This window comes from Gallus gallus, chromosome 2, assembly GCF_016699485.2.
Source record: "Gallus gallus isolate bGalGal1 chromosome 2, bGalGal1.mat.broiler.GRCg7b, whole genome shotgun sequence".
Classification (NCBI taxonomy): Eukaryota; Metazoa; Chordata; class Aves; order Galliformes; family Phasianidae; genus Gallus; species Gallus gallus.
The window spans coordinates 35092208-35111615 of NC_052533.1; the positions used below are offsets into that span (position 1 = coordinate 35092208).

General features: G+C 38.8%; 1 protein-coding gene across 11 annotated transcripts in view; it reads right to left on the reverse strand.

Annotated features, from left to right (window-relative positions):
* The window catches only part of SATB1 (SATB homeobox 1), a 91600-nt gene that overhangs the window by 14064 nt on the left and 58128 nt on the right, over positions 1-19408 (reverse strand). For all 11 annotated transcript variants that reach the window (XM_015281489.4, XM_015281485.4, NM_001199644.2 and 8 more), the window contains one exon: positions 11855-12010. In XM_015281489.4, the coding sequence (XP_015136975.1) occupies positions 11855-12010 (156 nt within the window). The remainder of the gene's footprint in view (positions 1-11854; positions 12011-19408) is intronic.

Sequence of the window (19408 nt, forward strand, 5' to 3'; positions counted from 1 at the left end):
TTTCCCTAACTTTCTCCACATTTTGTTAACAACAAAAATGGTCACAAAACTAAGGATGTCCACTACCTCAGTGCGTTTTAAAGAAATGTTTAAAATTTACATCTGTGAAAAACAGAAACCCAAGTGAATGAGAAGGAAGCCAGCAGAAACAAATATGTCACACATGGGAAAATAAAGGCAGCAAAGCCCTTGGAAAGCTAAAATCCCCCAAATTGTAGAGTGGTTGCTTAGGGCATCAACTTGAAAGTACAGAAAAGCTGGAGCAAAGGGAAGCTGGAGTGAAGGGTTTGACCTTCCTGGTTGCCTGTGTCTGGGAGCTAACAGCAGGGTGCTATCAGGTGGCCTGTCCTGATGTTGGGGACAAGAGAAGCCACAAAGAATAAGCTCTCTGGGGAGTGCAGTGCTGAGTGTCAGGCTTTTTTTTCAATAGTCAAGAAAAGAGACGGTGGGGTTTGTTCCTCCTGCCTTCCCTGAAGAAGTTTGAGCCTTTGGTTCCTCTCTTTGTACTAAGTAAGAATAAATCAATGCTTAGAGATGAAGTGAGCCTGCTGCCTTAAATGAAAAAATAAAAAGAAGCTAATTTAGGCCCTTCATAGCATTTTTTAAAATAAATATTTATTTAAATAGCAGAAAGTTCCTGTATCATTATGCTTATTACACACACTAGAGATGCTATCTACTCTCATGTATAACTAACACCAGTCACCTAAGTAAATCCACAAATGCAAGTGATGCTTGTGCAAATCTTGCTCAGCTGAGGTCCAAAACACCAGGGAATTCTGCTTGGGCCTCTCAGACCAAGCACCATTACTTCACAAATATCCTGAAAACTATTTTCATTGTCTTCTCAAATGCCATCCTGTAGTAAGGGAACTTGATGCTGCACAAGAATAAAAGAAAGATGACCATGGGATAACCATGTGAATTCTGATAAAATTTGGCAGATGAAAAATTATATAAATATTTGGAAATTTGATTTTTTTTCCCACTTAGCTAGCTTGTGCTTGCCCTGGTCTATTCATTATATACCAGTAGTTGGAGTAACTCATAACCAAAAACTATGAAATTTGACTTAGATGCAAAATTTGAGAAAATTGAAAATGGACACAATAAGAAGTCACCAGAAGTAGTGAAATTAGAAATTATCTACATTAAAATGTTGTCTCCTTCCTCACCGTTCACCTCATAATCCTGTCACATTCTTTGGGGTGTTGAATATTTTGAATTATGTGGCATAACGATAAGGGAGAAAACACACATCTACTCTTCCTTACTCCTCCCTTAGCCCAGCAGCTATTCACCTGAATTTTAACCGGTCACTTGTTTAGCAAATTGCTTCTTAGAGTGCTGCTGTTTGCAGAAGGTGCCTTTATCTCTGCAGTGGCATGTTTTGTAGTGCTTGGTTTCTCAGGATGAAATTTCCCCCGCCATTTCCTGTTTGGCTTGTTTTTAAATTCTTTAGTTTCCTCATGTTAAAAACCCAATATACTGAACCCTCAGAAGCCCCCAGATCAGTGGCCTGCCTACTCCATGGGCAATCTGAGGAATGAAGGAGTGGGAATGCATGTGGGATGCCCTATATGCAGCTCTGCCAAACAGGTGACAGTAGTGGAACAGGGCAGAAGAATGGGTAGAAACCCAAGAAAATGATAAGAGAGTAGATGGGAGATGAATGGAATGAGAGGAAGTCAAAGAAAGGCTAAGAGGAGTGCTAGCGGGAGGAGTGAAAGTGGAGAGGAAAACAAAACAGAAGGTGAGGATATTAAAAGCAGGAAGAGAGATTAAGGAAATCCATCCTGCCAGAAACAGCACCTCTTGTCAGGCAGACAGCAGGTGCTGCCTGAGGAGGAGCTGATTCATGCATCTGGAGTGCAGGAACCAAAACACCTCTACCTAGGAAAGGGAAATTAGAAATAAAAGATTCAAAGAAATGAAAGCTAGATTTCTGGACCCTTAAGAAAAACCTGACAGTTCACTTTCCTCATGATCTCATCTCCTGCAAGTCCTTCCTGCCCTCCTCTTGCCTTACCCCTGACTTATTTTGCAAACATCTGCAGTCAGGGCACCTTTGGGGTTCCTGCTTCCCCTACAGAGGTTGCCTGCTCTGTGACCAGGCTGTGGGGTGTATGGGTAGCCAAACTGTCCTCTGCAAATTGAGCCATTAAAGTACACTACCCCTGCATACCTTTTATCAACCAACTGAGCACATCTCATGCACTTTCAATATTGCCACCACATCACAAGTAACTGGCAATGGATAAAATGATCTCTGTCTGTAGCCCCTTATTTCAAACCTCCTCTGGAAGTTGTATTGCAGATTGTGTTTGACAAATTTCTCACAGCTGTGCTGCACCGCTCATTCTGTCTGACAATACCTGCAGAATCTTTTGGGGAATTCATTCAGTTGCACTCCACACTTATGTTTCTTCCCTGCTGTAAGGATTGGTAGAACTTTCTATCAAAACTGTCTAATTGTTTTCTTTGTGTAGAAAAACTAGCTGATGGTGATCTACTAAAGGGGAAATGTTTTTAAAAATCTTTACTAAGTATTGAAGGCTGTTTAAGGTGAGGGAGTGGAAAAACTGAACTGAAAAAAAAAATGGATTTCTAAAAAAAAAGTTATCAATTCATAGGCAACATCTTGATTCATAAAAACTAATCATAATCTGTTTCCATCAGAAATACCAGAATGTTTTCAATAAAACAAATCAATTCTTTCTTTGCCAAAATTCTTGCTACTTTGACAATTCTTTAAAAAGCAGCATCTTTTCCCCCAAGAAGGAGGTAAATAGAAGAGTTAGTGCAGAGCCAAAATTCATGGAGAAAAAATTGGGCAGAGGATTTTATTTCCACTAAATTCAGGTGGCAGTGAAGGCTCCATTTTTGGTTAGCGAGGTGTTTGCTGGCATGTTATTTTGAAAAATAGCACAGTAGGATGACTTCTTTAATAAGTGGGCATAAAAAACAGAGATTAGAAAGTCTCAGAGTGAGAGCAAACCCCCTGTGTGATATCCGATGTCTTTGCCAAAGCAAGGAAGGTTTTTAATAAAGGTCGTGGAGAAATAATCTCCAAAGAAAGCAGCGTTTCTTCACCCCTATATGTTTACCCTTTTATTTCACTGCTTTGCAGCGCAAGGCAGACCTCAACACACACACAAAAGGAAGCAACAACCAAAGGGGAAAAAAAAAAAAAAAAAAAGAGCCTGAAATTTTAGTTACACCACATGTGGTTTTCATTTGTGAAAAATGAACAAGCTGTTTGTGGTTAAACTGTCTAATCTGCTGTTATCAATCTAGCGCTGCATTCAAGATTTACAGGATACATCAGCTTCTGTGCCACATTAGCTGTAAAAGGGAGAGGGGGTGGGAGGAAAAAGGAGGAGGAGAGAGTTTATCCTGAGGAATAATATTTCCAATGCAGCCACACTCACACTACATCTGGTTGTGCTGGTAGCGGCAGTTAAATTGAAATATTTCACAGCGTGTGTCAGAAACATGCAGAATGGTAATTATGACAGATCTGATTAAGCCTGAGTGCCACTCGCTCCCCGGCCAGCTCCGGTTGTGCAGGTGTGACCTTGTGCGTGCCTGCGTGTGTAAATAAAATTAATTACAAGCGAGAGGGCGAAGGCTCCGGTGACATCACAAAGCGGAGAAACTCCCAAGGGGGAGACCTAATGGAATATTTTCCCTCAGTCTAATAATACAGTTCATATTGACTTGAGGTAATTAGTGGGATCATTAAAGCAGTTTTCCCGGCGTATTTGGCTGCCTGATCAGATTAGTGAAAATGTTCTTCAGAACAAGCCCTGTGTGGTCTGCCAGGGAAGGAGGAAATAAAAAGCAACAAAGCATATTTTGGAATGATAAGCAGCGCTGGACTCCTCGCAGGGCACTTTGCAGGGCTGCTTACGGAAGCCTGGCTGCCCCGCTCTCTCTACTGTCTCCATGCTTTAATCCTGCCTGTACGCGGCCCTGCTTCATGGTATCCGAGACTTTTTTTTAATTTGTGTTCCTCTATCCTTATAAACTATCCTTCTGCATCCCTCACTGCTTAAAATCAGGTAAAAGCCTGGAGAAAGCACTAGCCTTGGAACAACTGCCTCAGGACAACCGGGGGAAGAAGAATAAATACATGGTCGGCTCCCCCCAGCTCTCCTCAAAAAGCTGATAGGCCACGGTTAAAAGGATTGCAGACGCTGGATTGAGAATTAGTAACATTTTCATTTCCTAATGAGCTTACCCCAGGAAAAAAAAAAAAAAAAAAAAAAAAGGGGGGGGGGGGGGAGAAAGAAAAAGAAAAAAAAAAGTTTCACTCTAATATAAAGTCTTCCACGGTAGCAGAACACAGAGCTCTAATCAAGAAATGGACCATTTGTTTAAAAACAGTCTATTGAGCATGCTCTACCTTGCAAATGGAATATGCCAAGCTCTGTCACAGATGGCAAGCTTTGACAGTTCCCATCCGTAGCGTCGATACTCGACAGTTCAGCACAAGATCAGTGACATTCTGTCTCATTAGAGCCACGCTAATTATCACAGCTAGTTTCAGGGGAAACCATGTGTTGCAATGGTCAATTTGAAGGAGTCTGTGCATCAACAAACTGGTAATAAGGATCAGACACCTTATTATATGACAGCATGCTGCCTATGATCTGATTTACTGAATCAGAGGTACTGAGGCAACACTGAAGCCTGATGGGTTATGGAATCATGTGTACACAATGCATATCTGAAATGTGCTTTAAAAAGAAAACGGAATTATATAGAAACAGCACAAATAATTTTTTTTTTAATTGGAAAGCTATAATAAGGACATCTTTCATTTGTCATTAAGACATGAAGAGCTATTCAATATATCGTCTACCCGTCTTATCTTTAATCAAATCAAATAAGATAAATAATTCAAAATGAAAACTGTAAAATTATGGATTATGCTAAATTATAATTCATTCCATACTCTGATTTTTCAGTTGCAATAACATGTACCAAACATTCCTTATGTTGTGCCTTCTTGCTTCCTTAACAGAATTTTGTATTTTGTGGAGAGTTTTCTCTACTTGGCTCTCTTCTGTCATTTGTACATTTGATGACTTAAACTTGCAGCTCTCCTTGCTTCTCCCCCACACCCTGATCCTTACACTGAGTCAAGCCACCGAACCCAGAACCTGGTTACCTGTGAACTGGGACTGCAACTTGCTTGGTGCCCAGCAGCCCTAGCCCCATGCCTGGCAGGGACACACTGTAAAAAGGAGCTATGACAGCGTTAAGCATTAACTCCCAAATAGCACAGGGCAGGTGTGTACTGCATTCCTCTGGGAAATCCCTCCTCAGGGCTCAAATACTTCCTGAAACTGCCACCAGCTCCTCAACCCTCTCTGGGAGACTCTTGCCAGAGCTGTCTGACCCCACATGTAGGGCATGTTCAGGAAGCCGCTGCTTTTTCATCCATGTGTCAACAAACCCAACATTTGTCCTATTTGCAAGGGGCTGGCAGGCCCCAAGGAATAGTTTGAAGTGGTCAATATTGTCCTTTCTTACGAGTGAAGTATTTTCCATGCCGAAACTTTTTTCATTGGCTTCAACTCTATAAGAGTTTAGTGCTCTTTTCCCCTGCATGCAGATCTGTGTGGGCAATTGCACACTGATGTGAACCTACTACAACACACCTCAGAGGTTTTAAGGCAGTTTCTCTTCGGTGCGCTCAAGAAGCAGCGGTCTACTTCTTACGCATGGAAACCCAAGACTCACTGAAGACAACCTACTTAACAAAGGTCATCTCCATAAAATGGAGGCAACCTGGACTGATGCTGGTCCTACTCCAGTTCTACCTGAATTGAGCAGTAAAACTGCTAACTAAAATTCATTTTTCTTCTGAGAAAGAATTTTTAAAAAACATTCCTAAAGGAATTTCCTAAGGTTTTAGCCTTTATTTCTAAGAAGACATTATGTAAACAAAATTGAGAAAAGGGCAGAGGAAGAGCCTGGAGTGCTCTAAGCACTCCTTTTGTTGCTGCAATAGAAATCCAAAAACCTCCTTCCTCCTGACCTGGGTGAAGTAGAACACACTGACTCTGCCATATGATATTTTGTGAAAGAAGCAAATCAGCTTTATCTGCCAAGTTTCACAGTTTCACTGAATGACACACCGTTTTAATGGGGCCATTCTTGATCAAGCACAGGAGCCCATCTTGCTTTCTCGGTTCACACTCTTTCTCTCCTGTCCCTGCTGACACCCGATCCTATCCCAGCTCCTGCTGCTCATGGCACGTCTTCAGCTGCCAGAGCAATCACCATGGGGGTGAGGGGGAAACATTAAAGAAAGTAAAAGGAGAGGCTGTTGTATGGTTTGCTTCTGCTGCTAATGTCTGCTACCTCGCCCTCCTGCAAGGATGAGGGCCTTATCTCCAGGTGGAAGAGAGTAGCAGCAGAAAGCCTTAAGGCCTCAGAGCGCAGTTTCGTTCCTACCTTGTGGCTGCTTGTGCAGCATCCCTCCCCACTCCACAGAGAACCCATTGTCTACTGAGAGTGGGGAGAAAGGAGGTTTTAAGCCAAGATTTATAAACAGGAAGTGACTCAGCTGTACGGGGGAGACAAAGCAGAAGTGGGGTGAAGGACTGAGCCCCAGGCCAGGCCACCCCAGGACCGTGTGAAGTGCAGCCTCCCGAGGAAGTAGCTTTGAGAATAAATGGAGACCCCCCTCCTAAAGCCACATTGTCACCAGAGATTTACTCCTGGTGATAAAAAGGTTTCTTTTCCCCCCACTAGAAAGCAGTTGAATAGACCGTTATATATCTGTGGTAGTGGCATGTTACATCTTCGTGCCAGATCCACAATACCATGCTTGTTCAATGTGGGAAGCTGTTTAAAAATGACTTTCCTATTAGAGTATATAGCTTAGTCTCTAGATGGAAAAAGCCAGATCAAAGATATAGCATTTATAAAACTGCTGGTTAAAAGATAAAAGTGAGATAACAGACATCAATTTTTCACTATAAATCTCTGAGTTTACTACAACATTAAAATTTCCAGCAAAAGCAGAGTTTTATATACCTGAACTCTAATGGCCTATTCTGAAAATATTTATGTCAGGAAAAGCACGGTATTTGCACACCAAAAGCAATTTTAGTGCCAATGTTTAGCATTCCCTTCCTATTTAACTCCTTCCAATCTACTCACAAGTGGGAGATGCTCTTCTCAATGCCTACCCTGTGCTCCCTCTCAGGCACAGCTTCAGAGGAGGGAATTCCAGGTGAATACTAAGGCCAGAAGAAAACAATTCTCATGGAATTCCACCACACAAAATACTTGTGTGATGGCTTAGGGTAGAGTCCATAGCATGTTCTAAACCACTGTACCTCCATGCTTTGCATGTAGAACTGCCCATTGCAAAGGGTATAACTGTCTAACAGAACTGAAAGCCAGGGACAGAGGGACAGGAAATTAGGCAACATCGTGTAACAGTTTAAAAGTAATGGGTCAAAACTCTCTTCAGTCATTAATCTAAGGATTCTGGAAATATGGTTAATAATCTATTGGTTTTATTTTGAGGTTAAAATCAGAACATGATCCTGGGAGACCCAAGTGCCCCAGCAGCCAAAGGCTTCAACACACAGGCATTTTTATTCAGGGAGGACAGAGAGTGTGTGACACCCACTTGCACATGCACAGTAATCCTCAGAACTGCAGATGCAGTAGAGTACTTATTTTACCTATCTATTCTGCAATAAACTTATTTAGGCATAATAATGCAAACTAACAGCTACGTACTGTAGCACAGGACTCAGAGATATGGAAGTTAGTATCACCTCAGTTTTTGCAAATTGCAATTTCCTAAATTTAAGAAAGATTTAGCAGCATATGATAAATAGCAGATTTTCAGAAAAGATTTGCTTTTTTCCCTACTTCACACTATGTTTCCAGGGTAAGCCATAGAAGTAACTTCTCAAAACACAGCAAACATACAGGAGCACTACAAGCTACAAGTCTCTACTTCCCTTATCTCTCAGGGCTCCTAGGTTTGGTTTTTTATTATTATTATTTTTATTTTTGTTTGTTTGTTTGTTTGTTTGTTTTTGTGGAATAAAATTAGATTTCAGCATCTGTCACCATCAAAAAAACCCCTCATCCCCCGCTCCCTCATGAAAACATTATAACCAATGCACAGCTACTGAACCATGATGCCTTAATGATCATTACACAAATCAACTTTTTTTATTTGAAGTAACGAAATTAAGAATGTGCTCTCAGAATTATTTGAATCAGACCGTTGGGTAATAAATTTAATAAACCCCCAATGTGATTAAATTCTAAAAGTAATGCATACTACACAAAATTTTATGTGTGGATTCTTTTCATTTTAACTTACTCAGGTGTGCTGATTAAATTTTAGCAAACAATACTGTTAGCATTTGCCCTTCTTCCACTAAAAAACCCTGTGAATAGAGACAAAACGTGGTGAACATTTTGATCTTTCATTTGTATATGTTTTTCTAAAGCTCTCTTTTCAACGTAACCTAACAAAAATATGTAGGCCTATTATGCAGATCAAATGCAATAAAAACACAAGACTTTAAATATTGACACTAGATGTTTTGCCGATTACAATTCTGAAACCCCCCAAAAGATACTATGTATTTAAGTAATTTGAATTATATTATCTTCCTCAGCTCCTTAGTATAAACATTGTAACTTTTAAGGAATGTATTTTGAATTTAACAGAATCTGAATTTATTTTGCAGATAAAGTATTGATCATGAAATATATAGGAATTTTTGAAATACAGATTGGGTGCACTGCTACGTGGGAAAAGAATTCAACCAGAAGGAACCTCATAGCTAAGTACCCAAACTAATTCAAATCCATTTCATCAGGAGAGCCAAGAAGCAGTTTTTGAGTGAGTCAGCAGCAAAGTGCACTGTGAAACTGCAAATATGCAAATCCTCACTCATCTAGGACAGAGCATGATCTCACTGATAGCACTGCAATCTCTTCCCGCTTCCGTCATCCCATGCTTGTGCTATGACCTCTGCTGCATCCAGGTCAAACATCAGGACCATGCATGGCCCCCAGCGCACCAGGTAACTGTTGCCAAAAGTGCTTACACAGCACAAGGGAGGATGCTTGATTTTTACCTCAGCACTACCTAAATAGAAATTTCTGTAGCACATCATTTAATAGCCCTTCTGTTCAAAGTGCTCTACTCAGCAGAACATTATCTGCAGCCTCCTGGCTCAGGCAAGCCCAGCCACCTTGCAGATGCTAGCTGCTTAGTTAGACACTCAATCTAATACTAACAAAAAACAGTTTCTGAAAAGTAAAAATAAAAATAAAAATAAAGCCCTCCAGCAAACTCTTATCTTTGTCCACCAGATCTCTGCTTTCGGTCACATACTCTTTTGTGCCATAACTTAAGACTTTAATCAAGTTAATCAAGTTTCTATATCCAAAGCAAGAAAAGAAGAACATTTATTTCTGGTGAGGCTTAAAATGAAAATTTTTTTGTGAGGTTTAAAACAAAAATTTTTTAACCAACACATTATTTTCTACTATGTATTCTCCAGACTTTGCATTATAACTGGAAGTGATTATCCCAGGTTTCTCACTCTGGAGTGAGAAACCAATATCCTCAAATTAAAGAGAACAATGAATCATAAGATCCTCTTAAAGAATATGTTTGAACAAGTCTCTAGTTCATGCAAGAGAGACTTCTTTGCCCCTAGAAATATTTCTCTTTACTATCGACAAGCTCCAACGCAGATCTTTTCGCATGACAGATTTCCTTTACTATACATGGCTTTCCTACATTTTTTTTTTAATTTTTTATAAATATTGATTGTCTGACTAGTACTAAACTGTTAAGAGAAGATCAAACACATTCAGTTTACCTATCAGGTTACTTCTGTGAAGCAAGTTTCTACTACAAATGGCACTTTGGCTAAATACAGCCTTGAGATCTTGCTAAATACATAAATTAACATTATTTTGCTCAAATACCGGAGAAGAACAACCTCTGAAAAAAAGACAATCCCCACAATGAACTGGAAAAGAACTGTTTTCTCTTGTTTGTTCAGTACACTCAGTAGCACAGTCTGCACAAGATTCTAAGTTTTTGTACTAATACTCTAAAAAAAAACCTACTTCATCCTTAGGAAGCTTTTGTTCTTCCAGTGCTGATTTTAAAAGGGATTAACTGTTTCTTTTCAAATCAGAATTGGAAGAGCTTTTCCAGCTAGAAATTTTAAGATTACATCCTTAAATAAATACATTAAGACAGAAGCTCAGATCAAAAGAATGTGGACCAACAGCTGAGATTCATACCTTAGTTTTGTGGAGAACAGCAAAGGGAAGGGAAAGGTGTAGAGAACGGACAGTTCTCCAGCCCCTGGTCTTGACATGTAAATAAAGACATCTGAGGAGCACACAGGTTGGGAGCTGCTGTAACATTCTATCATAATTAGAAACATTTCGAGAGCCCTGTAATTTCCAATCAAAATTACAGTAATTTCTGATATACAAGCCATGATTCATGACAGAAATTTTACATTCCATGGGAGATTATAGTGGCCTGATGTATGACACACTGAGTACAGCACTAACATAAACAATTCAGTTTAATGTTTAAACAGCACTTGGTGTTTAGAATCCCACAATAAAAGAAACATATTATTGTAGAAATTATCACTTTGACAGTGATTGAAGGGTAGGCAGGCATGTGGCCCATAAAGCTGTAATTTTTACAGTCCACAGCTTGAGTTTAATCATTTTGATATAACATTTCCAAACTATCCCTTTAAATGCTCCTTACAACATATAACTTAAGAGGCAACAACCTTTTCGTACAATGAAATGGAATAAATTCCAAAATGTGAACATCATAAAAGTCAAAGGTCAAAAAAAATTAAAAAGAAAATCAACACTGAAATCCTGAAGGCATAAGAACAGGTCTAACTGATCACTGACACTTTACCCTGGAAGATGCTGTGTTTTCTATTAAGAAACTTTAGAAAAGTATGGGATAAGTGACTACCTGTACTTAACAACTAATCTGACATGAAAATTTAACATTGCAAGCACTGGTGTTTTAACCACTTCTGTCAAGTGTTGATGTAGCAGTGGCTTTAGTTGCTCCCATTTTTCTATACGTTTGCTTGACTTCCATCTTGAGTACATTCTCAGTTACATCAATGCTTCTGCATACTCCAGTGGTCTTTCTCAGAAGACATGTCACTTATGATAATCACATCAACAAGTGCTCACTGATTTCCCTCTCCTGCCACTAATCTTGACAGAAATACTTCAGTTAAAGTTAGCAGGATAGAAAACCACACAACAAAGGCTTAAAACAGAATGTACAATAAGTGTGTATGAGCACACAGGTATCCATGCAGCCATCCTATTCCACAGAGATTATACATGCTTTCTTAGATGAAACTGGTCTGACTGTAGTGTTTTTTCTTTTCCAGGCACAGACAGTTCTGCCCCACCTCTGGTGCACATCCTCAGCACTGATCTGCTTCACCGAGCCCCATTTCTGACTCATTTGACCAAAAATCAGAACTCTGGCATTCCTCATTACAGCCCAGAGAATTGCAAAACACCAAAGCTCTGAGCCTGCTTTAGCACCAATATAGATGGATTTCACACAGCTTTTGTCTCATCCATGTCAAGTACACACTTATGAAACTGTTTCAGAACTGCCTGAGTACAGAATAAAAGGTACCCAGTCTCTACCTGTGGACTCACACAAGCTCCAAACTGTGGCACTGTGCCATCAGGCTAACCCACAGCCAGTCACTAAAAATTCAAAACAAATGGGGAGAAAAGTAAGGCTGCTGTGCCCAATGAATTTTACCTGGCTTTTGGTTGCTGCCACCTTTGCAAACAGCGCTTGAGACACCTTAGCTCTCTTCATTTCCTGCTGAATCTCATCATAAATGGAAGCATTAATGTTCATGGAATTATTTTCTGTTTTTCCATTCCTCTCCGTAGCAATAGTAGCAGTTTTGACCTGGAAAATATATGTTATGAGACAATTTTCATTATGGAAGAGTCAGTTTCCTCTCATTCCCCCCCCAAACAGTTCCCCTCTCCATTTTTTTTTTTTCTTTTTATTGCTCTTACTTGTTTACTGCTCTTACATTCTTTCAGTTTGTTGAAGACTTAGCATTGTAAGTTCTGACAACGGTGAAACAAGAAAATTCAGCATATTGTAGCAGGTGAATGCATCTGAAATATGACTTACCATTAGCTGACCACTGTGAATTTCCATGTCATAAAACAAATTATATGCAAATCTGTCAAATAGTCTTGTAGAGACTTGTGAATCCTTACAAGATCTCTTTGCCTCACACAAATTAAGCAAAAATTATAACTGTGGCATAAAATAATATCAACTGAAATAAATTTTAAAACTAAACAAATAAATAAGCAGTCACTGTTCACATCCAGTACACTCAAAAGCATGGTACCATAGAAAATCTGTTGCTTCAGATTTAACTTTTTAAAATATTGTCTGATTGGTTTAATTCTTAAGCTGTTTAAAAAAAAAAAATAATAATTTAAGATTAATGCATATTTCAATCACACATGAAATCAAATTAGGGCTTTCTTAAAACTCTTAGTTCTTGATGTATTTTCCTTACATACTTCAGATATATATTTTTTTCAATTATTTATTCTTCTTGAAGCGTAACTTAAAGAAAAACACATGTAAATAAGACAGAGAATAACCACAGTACCATGCCTTCCGTGTTCATTGCATCTGCAGTTTATGTGCGATCAGTTGAGAGGTACAAAAATCAGCAGGTTCTCTGAGAATGTCCTCAGAATATCTCTATAATATTCTCAACAGCTAAGGAAAGCACATTCCCTTAGCAGCTCCTCTTGCAGCACTTGCCTGAGATTAGTGGACCTTCAGAGGAAACGAAAGACTGGATTTCTGCCAAGAACCCTCAAGGTGATGATGCAAAATCAAACCTGCAGATTTCAGTTCAGACCTGCTGGTTCATACTGAAGTTGTTGGGAGCTGAATTAATTTAGCCATCCGGAAGTTAGCTGTCTAGTCTAAGTTAATCATCCAAGCTACCTCTAAGTTTAATGAACAGAGCCAGGGAATTCCAGAGGGTGATTCAGCCTGCTCTCAAGGATGTGTCTAAAACCAGTTTCACTATGAGTTAAATCCAGTGCAAGTCAGCATCTTTCTGTGCTCTTAAGTCCCTCTGGGTTCAAAGGGAAATCATGACAACACGATAACTCATCTTCTAATCTCTCTTTATATGAGCTTTCATGTCACAGGTCTCACAACAAGAGAGGCAAAGAGTTTTGGATGAGGGACATATTTAGGAAAATCAACACTCCTAGAAAAGTCACGCTCAATTTAGCTTAACTATCCTCCGTGGTACTTTTAAGATAAAATAATCTAGCCTAGAAACTGGGAGTGCATGCCACTTTTGCTGAGCCTGATTTGTCTAGCAGGCATCTACAGAGCTGTGCCAACGCATGATCATTTCCAGCAAATGTGAAACCTCAGCAAGGACAAGGTGCATGCATCCACCTGCCTCCTACTGGCAGGCATTGGCCTTTCTGGTGTCTGAAATCAGGAGTCCTTAATCAGAAGGAAAATGGGGAAAAAAAATCCCTGATTTCGGCAGAGTTTATCAAACGCCATGCTTCCATCTGCAAACAACTGGCACCTTGCAGGAGCAACCTGGAGAGTGAGGTATTTCTTTTTCTGCAGTGTGGCATTTTATGGGTGATGCTGCAGCAGAGGATGGCCAAGCCTGGGTCGGTGGCTGCTCAGAAATGTCTGAAGAGCCAGGCAGCAGGCAGCATGAGAAGCAGCGCCATGAATCTCCTCTTATTCACACTTTAGGGTGGGGAAACACATGCATCATGCTGAGCAAATTAGCATAGGGTTGCAAGAGCAGGTTCATCTCCTGAATACCATGCAGTGATACTATTTGAAAATTACAAAATCAGTGGCAATTTTGTAATCTTTAAATGAAAAGGACTCGCTACAAGATAATGATGACCAATGGGAACATGAAGTTTACTACTGAAGACAGCAGTAACTGTGAACATGTAAAAATCATGCTAAATTAATTAGAAAACTAAAAGTGATGGCTTTGTTAACTCATCTTCTTGGTCCAGTGATTTAAATTTTGGTGAAGTTATCCTTCCAAAAGAAATACTTGTAACTAATCTTGTAAGGTCCTCAGGAAGAGATAAAAGGATGAAAAGTACTGTCCTAGGATGTATAATGCCATGGCATATTTTGGGAAGAAAACTCTTTGCTCTTGTGATCCTAATCAAAATGTCTTTTCTGTAAGTAGGTTGGCTTTTTGATTACTGCTCAGCTTCAAAAGACAGATTCACATTGTAGTAGTACTTCATACAATGCTGAAATGAGCTGTAGAGTGAACAGTCAGATCATTAAAAACCAGAACTCACACACCTCATTGGAGACAATTTATATCGTGACTCTTGGTCCACACTTTTCCATGTGCAATTTAGTATGGATATGCTTTTAACCTAAGAGAACTATTGAAAATCCCCATTCTGGTTGACAATTCACATCTATTTTTACACAAGACAATAAACTCAATGGCATCTAATGTGTCACTGAAGTTTAAAAAAAATGAAAAAGGCTCATATTGCCCTATTGCCTTTTGCTGATATTGAATTGGAAAATGAACAACAGAAAACACTAATATCTGCATCAAAATGCCATATTAGCCCACATATCTTCAGGAGAATGAAAGTCTTAAATTTATAAAATGGTAGGCTTGGGGATTATCAGGAGTTGTAGTTCACAACCATATTCCTTCCCTCTCCAATTTACATCACTAGCCAAGTATAAAAATTCTTCCCCTGCTTCTTAACAGTTTCTCTTTAAAGATCAGGTATAGACTGTGGCTGGACTAGATGGACCATTGGTCTGCTCTGGTCTGATGAATTCCATGCAATAATGCTAATTAACCTCTTGGAGAATATCCATACATAAAACTGTTTCATAATTTATACATAGCAAGCATCTAGCCTGCTGTGTTGAATTTAGAATTGAGTTCAAGCTAGAGGCTGTTTGAAGCTGACTTGAAAAAACACCCTCCTCCTCCTCAAAATAATAATAATAATAATTAAAAAAAAAAAAAAAAAAAAGGAAAGGAAAGAAAAGAAAAGAAAAGAGAGAAAGAAACACTGAAAAATGAAAAGCCCTCAACAGTGCAACCTCAGGACTTGGGTGAGGAGATAGAAAAAGTATTCATTTTGGATAGAAAAACAAAACAAAGCATAATCTCCCATCTTATCTACACTTAAACACAACCTCTCACTCCACCCACATATATAGCCACATTTTCTGTTTAGGAAACAAATCATAGATTAGCTAAATTTTTTTTTTATATAGTAATCAAATTTTGCAAATACTAACTGAACAAGGGAGCATTATTTTATGTGTAACATACTGAGAATCAGAAACTCATTTGGCCATCTTCCTATCACCAATCAATTTAGTCATGTAAAAATACTTGAAAAAAAAATAACACATCCGTCCCCTCCTGGCTTGCCTAGATAGATATCTCTTCATCATATAAAGTCAGCTACAGTGGTAGAAAAATCAGGATTCATTTGATTTTCCTAAACGAAGTAGAGGCTATTGTAGAAGGAATAACCAATCTGAAGTGGTTTTCACAAACATGGAAGTTCATTTCTACCTCATCAAAACTGAAACAAAAAAATCTTTTACAACACATTCTCATAAGTACTGTTTTAGCTTGGGAACAAAAATCTTCTTTAATCCCGGTTTAGCTTTTAATATTACACTGTACATTAAAATTCATAAAGTAGTTCATTCCAGGCAAAACAAACTACTTTTCAGTTCTACTCTGCAAATAGCACAGGAGGTACAATAAATGCTGTTGCTTTCAGAACAGCTTTTATCAGGACAAGGTTTACTACTCCATTATTACTGCGGCGCCTGGAAGTGCAGTTATAGTTAAGTGTCAGTGTTTCCATTAACTCTCCTCCATGGTGGTTTTCACGGGGGAAGGAGAGGGTTGCATTTATTATTTTGTTCATTTTGAGTTTCATTAAAGTGCAACTTGGCACAAGGACTACCAAACTAAATCTCAAATTTAAAAATTAAGATTTTGCTGGTTGTGATGGATGATGTGTGAACTCCAGGGCTCCAACGTGAAATTGTATGAAGCAAGCATTATTTGCAGTTCCTGGAAATGCAAGTGTGCAAGTTCACCGCTCTTCAAGCCCCAAGAAAGCAGTGTCCTCCCCAGCACCAGTCTTTAAGAATGACACCCTTTCTCTGGGATGCAACCTGAAACTGCTTTATCATGAAAAAACTCTAATATATATTAGTGGTCAGAGGGAAGCCAGGAAAATATGAAAATCAAAATTTTTATAAACTGAGAAGCCAAAACTGTAACTCATGAAAGATTTGTGGATATTTCTTAAAAAGTTGGCCTGCCAAAATTGTATTCTGCTCTTGACTTTACACATATTCTGTTTTTACACAGGATCATGATGAACCTCAAGAGTCAGCACCATTTTTCTTTGGGCAATATGGGTGGGGAGAATAGTTTCTTCCTCAGCTCTTCTGAAACTGAGGTCACTTATCCTGAGAAAGAACTGTGCATAACTGTAGGATGGCTATCAGCATATACAAGAAAACATATCTGTAACTTGGTCAGCTGCCTCCATCCTTTCTCCAAGTTGAGGAGGAGGAAGAATCTGCTAGGATGCTAGGAGCCATCCCTAGCATCAACCTGGGGAACTCTATTCACCCTGAACACAGTTTGACACTTAGCATCCCCTGAAGTATCCTCACATCCTCCCATTCCTAAGCAATTTGCCATAGACCCATTCACTGCACTTGACTTAGGAGTACTCAGAAAGGACAGATGTCATGTGATCTGCAAGCTGAAGGTGTTGAAGAGGGGAAAAAGTGTATGAATAAAAAAATAAAAAAAAAAAAAAAAGGATTTTTTCGGGGGGGGGGAACGGGTAGCGAGGGGTTCGAGAGGTTGAATTAGATCTCCATGCAGTACCTACCTGATGGAGATGCTAACATTTATACTTTTCAGTGCCCCAGGAAAGAGCTTTCCAGACAAGATTCTGCCCCACGAGGTGGTAAGGTGAATAACATTGAAGGGAAATTCTTGTTCACTGTCTCTCTGTACTCAGCCCACCAGCGTGTAAGATAGTAACAGACTTAACAACTTGACCAGCTCAGAGGGCTAAACACAGTTCTGAAAGCTCATGCATTAGAGTCTAATGATTTCAATTAAAAAAAAAATTAGTAAGATTTAGCTTTCTTGTTTAAGACAGGGAGAAAGGGAAAAGTAAGGGGGACAAAGAGCTTCTTAAAGGATTTCCAAAAAGAATTGGAAACAATCCAGATACATTAGCTCAAGTAGCAACTAGTAAGAATGCTGTAAAAATGAGATAAATTCAGTGCAGTTCCTTCTAACTCAGCCACCAGGGTTTCTGCTTGGTGAGTTCCTACTATCCTATCAGAACTCCAAGGTCACGCTTTCTGTTTTTGCATCTAACAGTATGTAAAATTCTCACAGAACAAGCCCAGCTGCTAAATGGTTAAATCTGCTCTACTGTCTGGCCACCAGTTGGCAACACAAAAATGCAAAATAGATTCTTTTCAGGATGTTTATTTTCACATCCTTCCGAAACTGATAACTTGCAATTGCAAAATAAACCTTCATGTGTGGCATATTAGCTTCCATTTTTCATGGTTTCATAGTTTAATTGTTTCAAATGTTACACTGGTCTAAAGACTTAATATTAAATATGCTGGCTGTTGCCTAAATTCTGTTGTCAGGATAAATGGTCTGTTTTGTCTTTCAGCAGTTATCCAAGTAGTTCACAGCTAAGCTAGAAAAATATTATGCTGTATTTCTATGCAGTGAATGTTAAATAATTGCTCATAATAATTTTAGTAATAAGCATGTTGGTAGTTTTATTTCTTTAGTATCAAATGCTCAGTAAACTGTGGTCAGTTTTCTTGGGGTAGGGTGGAGGTAAGCAGCAATCAGAGAACTAACTTGCATTAATAATTTTGCAGAATCCTGACTACTGTTTATTTCTGCTACAAATTGTAAAATTATCTTTGCTAGGGCAATTATTAGAATAATTTCATTAATACTTCTCTCATTAAGTTTTGTACTTACGCTACTAAGATGGAGATTTAAATATTCAAACCTAGGGTTCAAAACACTTCTAGCAGCTGGCAAGTACTACATGTGTTTATAAGTGGATAATTCTGGCAACATGTTAAAAGTCATGCAGCACCCAGACTTTGACGTTTTCACATCCCTCATCTGTCTAGGAGATAACGTGCTCACGTTTTGTTGAATGACAAAAAAAAGCAATACAGTAGCTAGAAAAATACTTGTTTTGTTCTATACTTCTCAAGTATTAGTCTATAAGGATTCCTTGTTAACCTGTTTTCCTTTTAAAAAGGATCCGAACAAAACCGTATGCTGTTTCTACTTTTAACTGTCGTGATTAGACTAACAATACTCCTGAGTGCCACTAAAAAAATGGCATGCAAATACAAACAAGTACGCAGTAGAGACAGATCCCCCTTTCCCTCCCTCCCCCTGCGCCCCCCCAAAAATAAATAAATAAAATTGAACTTATATTATGTTTCGTCAGTAAAAAGTACAAACAACCTAAGTCTCTCTTTCAGGCTGCAAATTTATACAATTTAAAGTGTGAATTAAAACCAATACAAGGACTACCTCTGACTCGACATCCTTCTGGAAGGTCCTGCAATTAACTCTGTTGTTTAGCTGTGAAATTGCCCAAGACCACTTGAGACAGTGTGAGACATTACCTTGGTAGTAAGAGATAAGTTAAGAAGGAGGGTTAGCCTTTGCTCTGAATTACCTGGGCTGTGGGAGTATGTACAGATATTAATCCAAACTCAAAAGTTGTTTTGAACACAGTTATCTATATTTAACTATTTCCTGCTAAAGCACTGCTATGTAAATAGACTCTCCTACTTTATCTTGAAAAGTATCTTTAGTGGATTTTACAGACTAAACTCAGTTAATGATAGCAAAACTAGACCATTAGCATAGTCTGTTCTTTCTGTTAATATTTTTTTCTTTTCTTGTGAAAAGTACTATAGCAGGTCAGAAGTAATCTTCTGTCCTCCCTTTTCCCATGTCCTCATTATTCATTACTATAGCATGATCCTTTGCATCCATTAGAAATTATGTAAATAATCTGTAGGAATTTGTAGCATTCAGAATAAATATAGAATACAGTTGTAGGCATATGCTTGAGCCTGTTTAGCTAAAAAACTGACCTGTGTTTATACACTCAACCATCACAAAACTTCCACAATCCTAAAGCCTCGATTTGTATGGCAAAC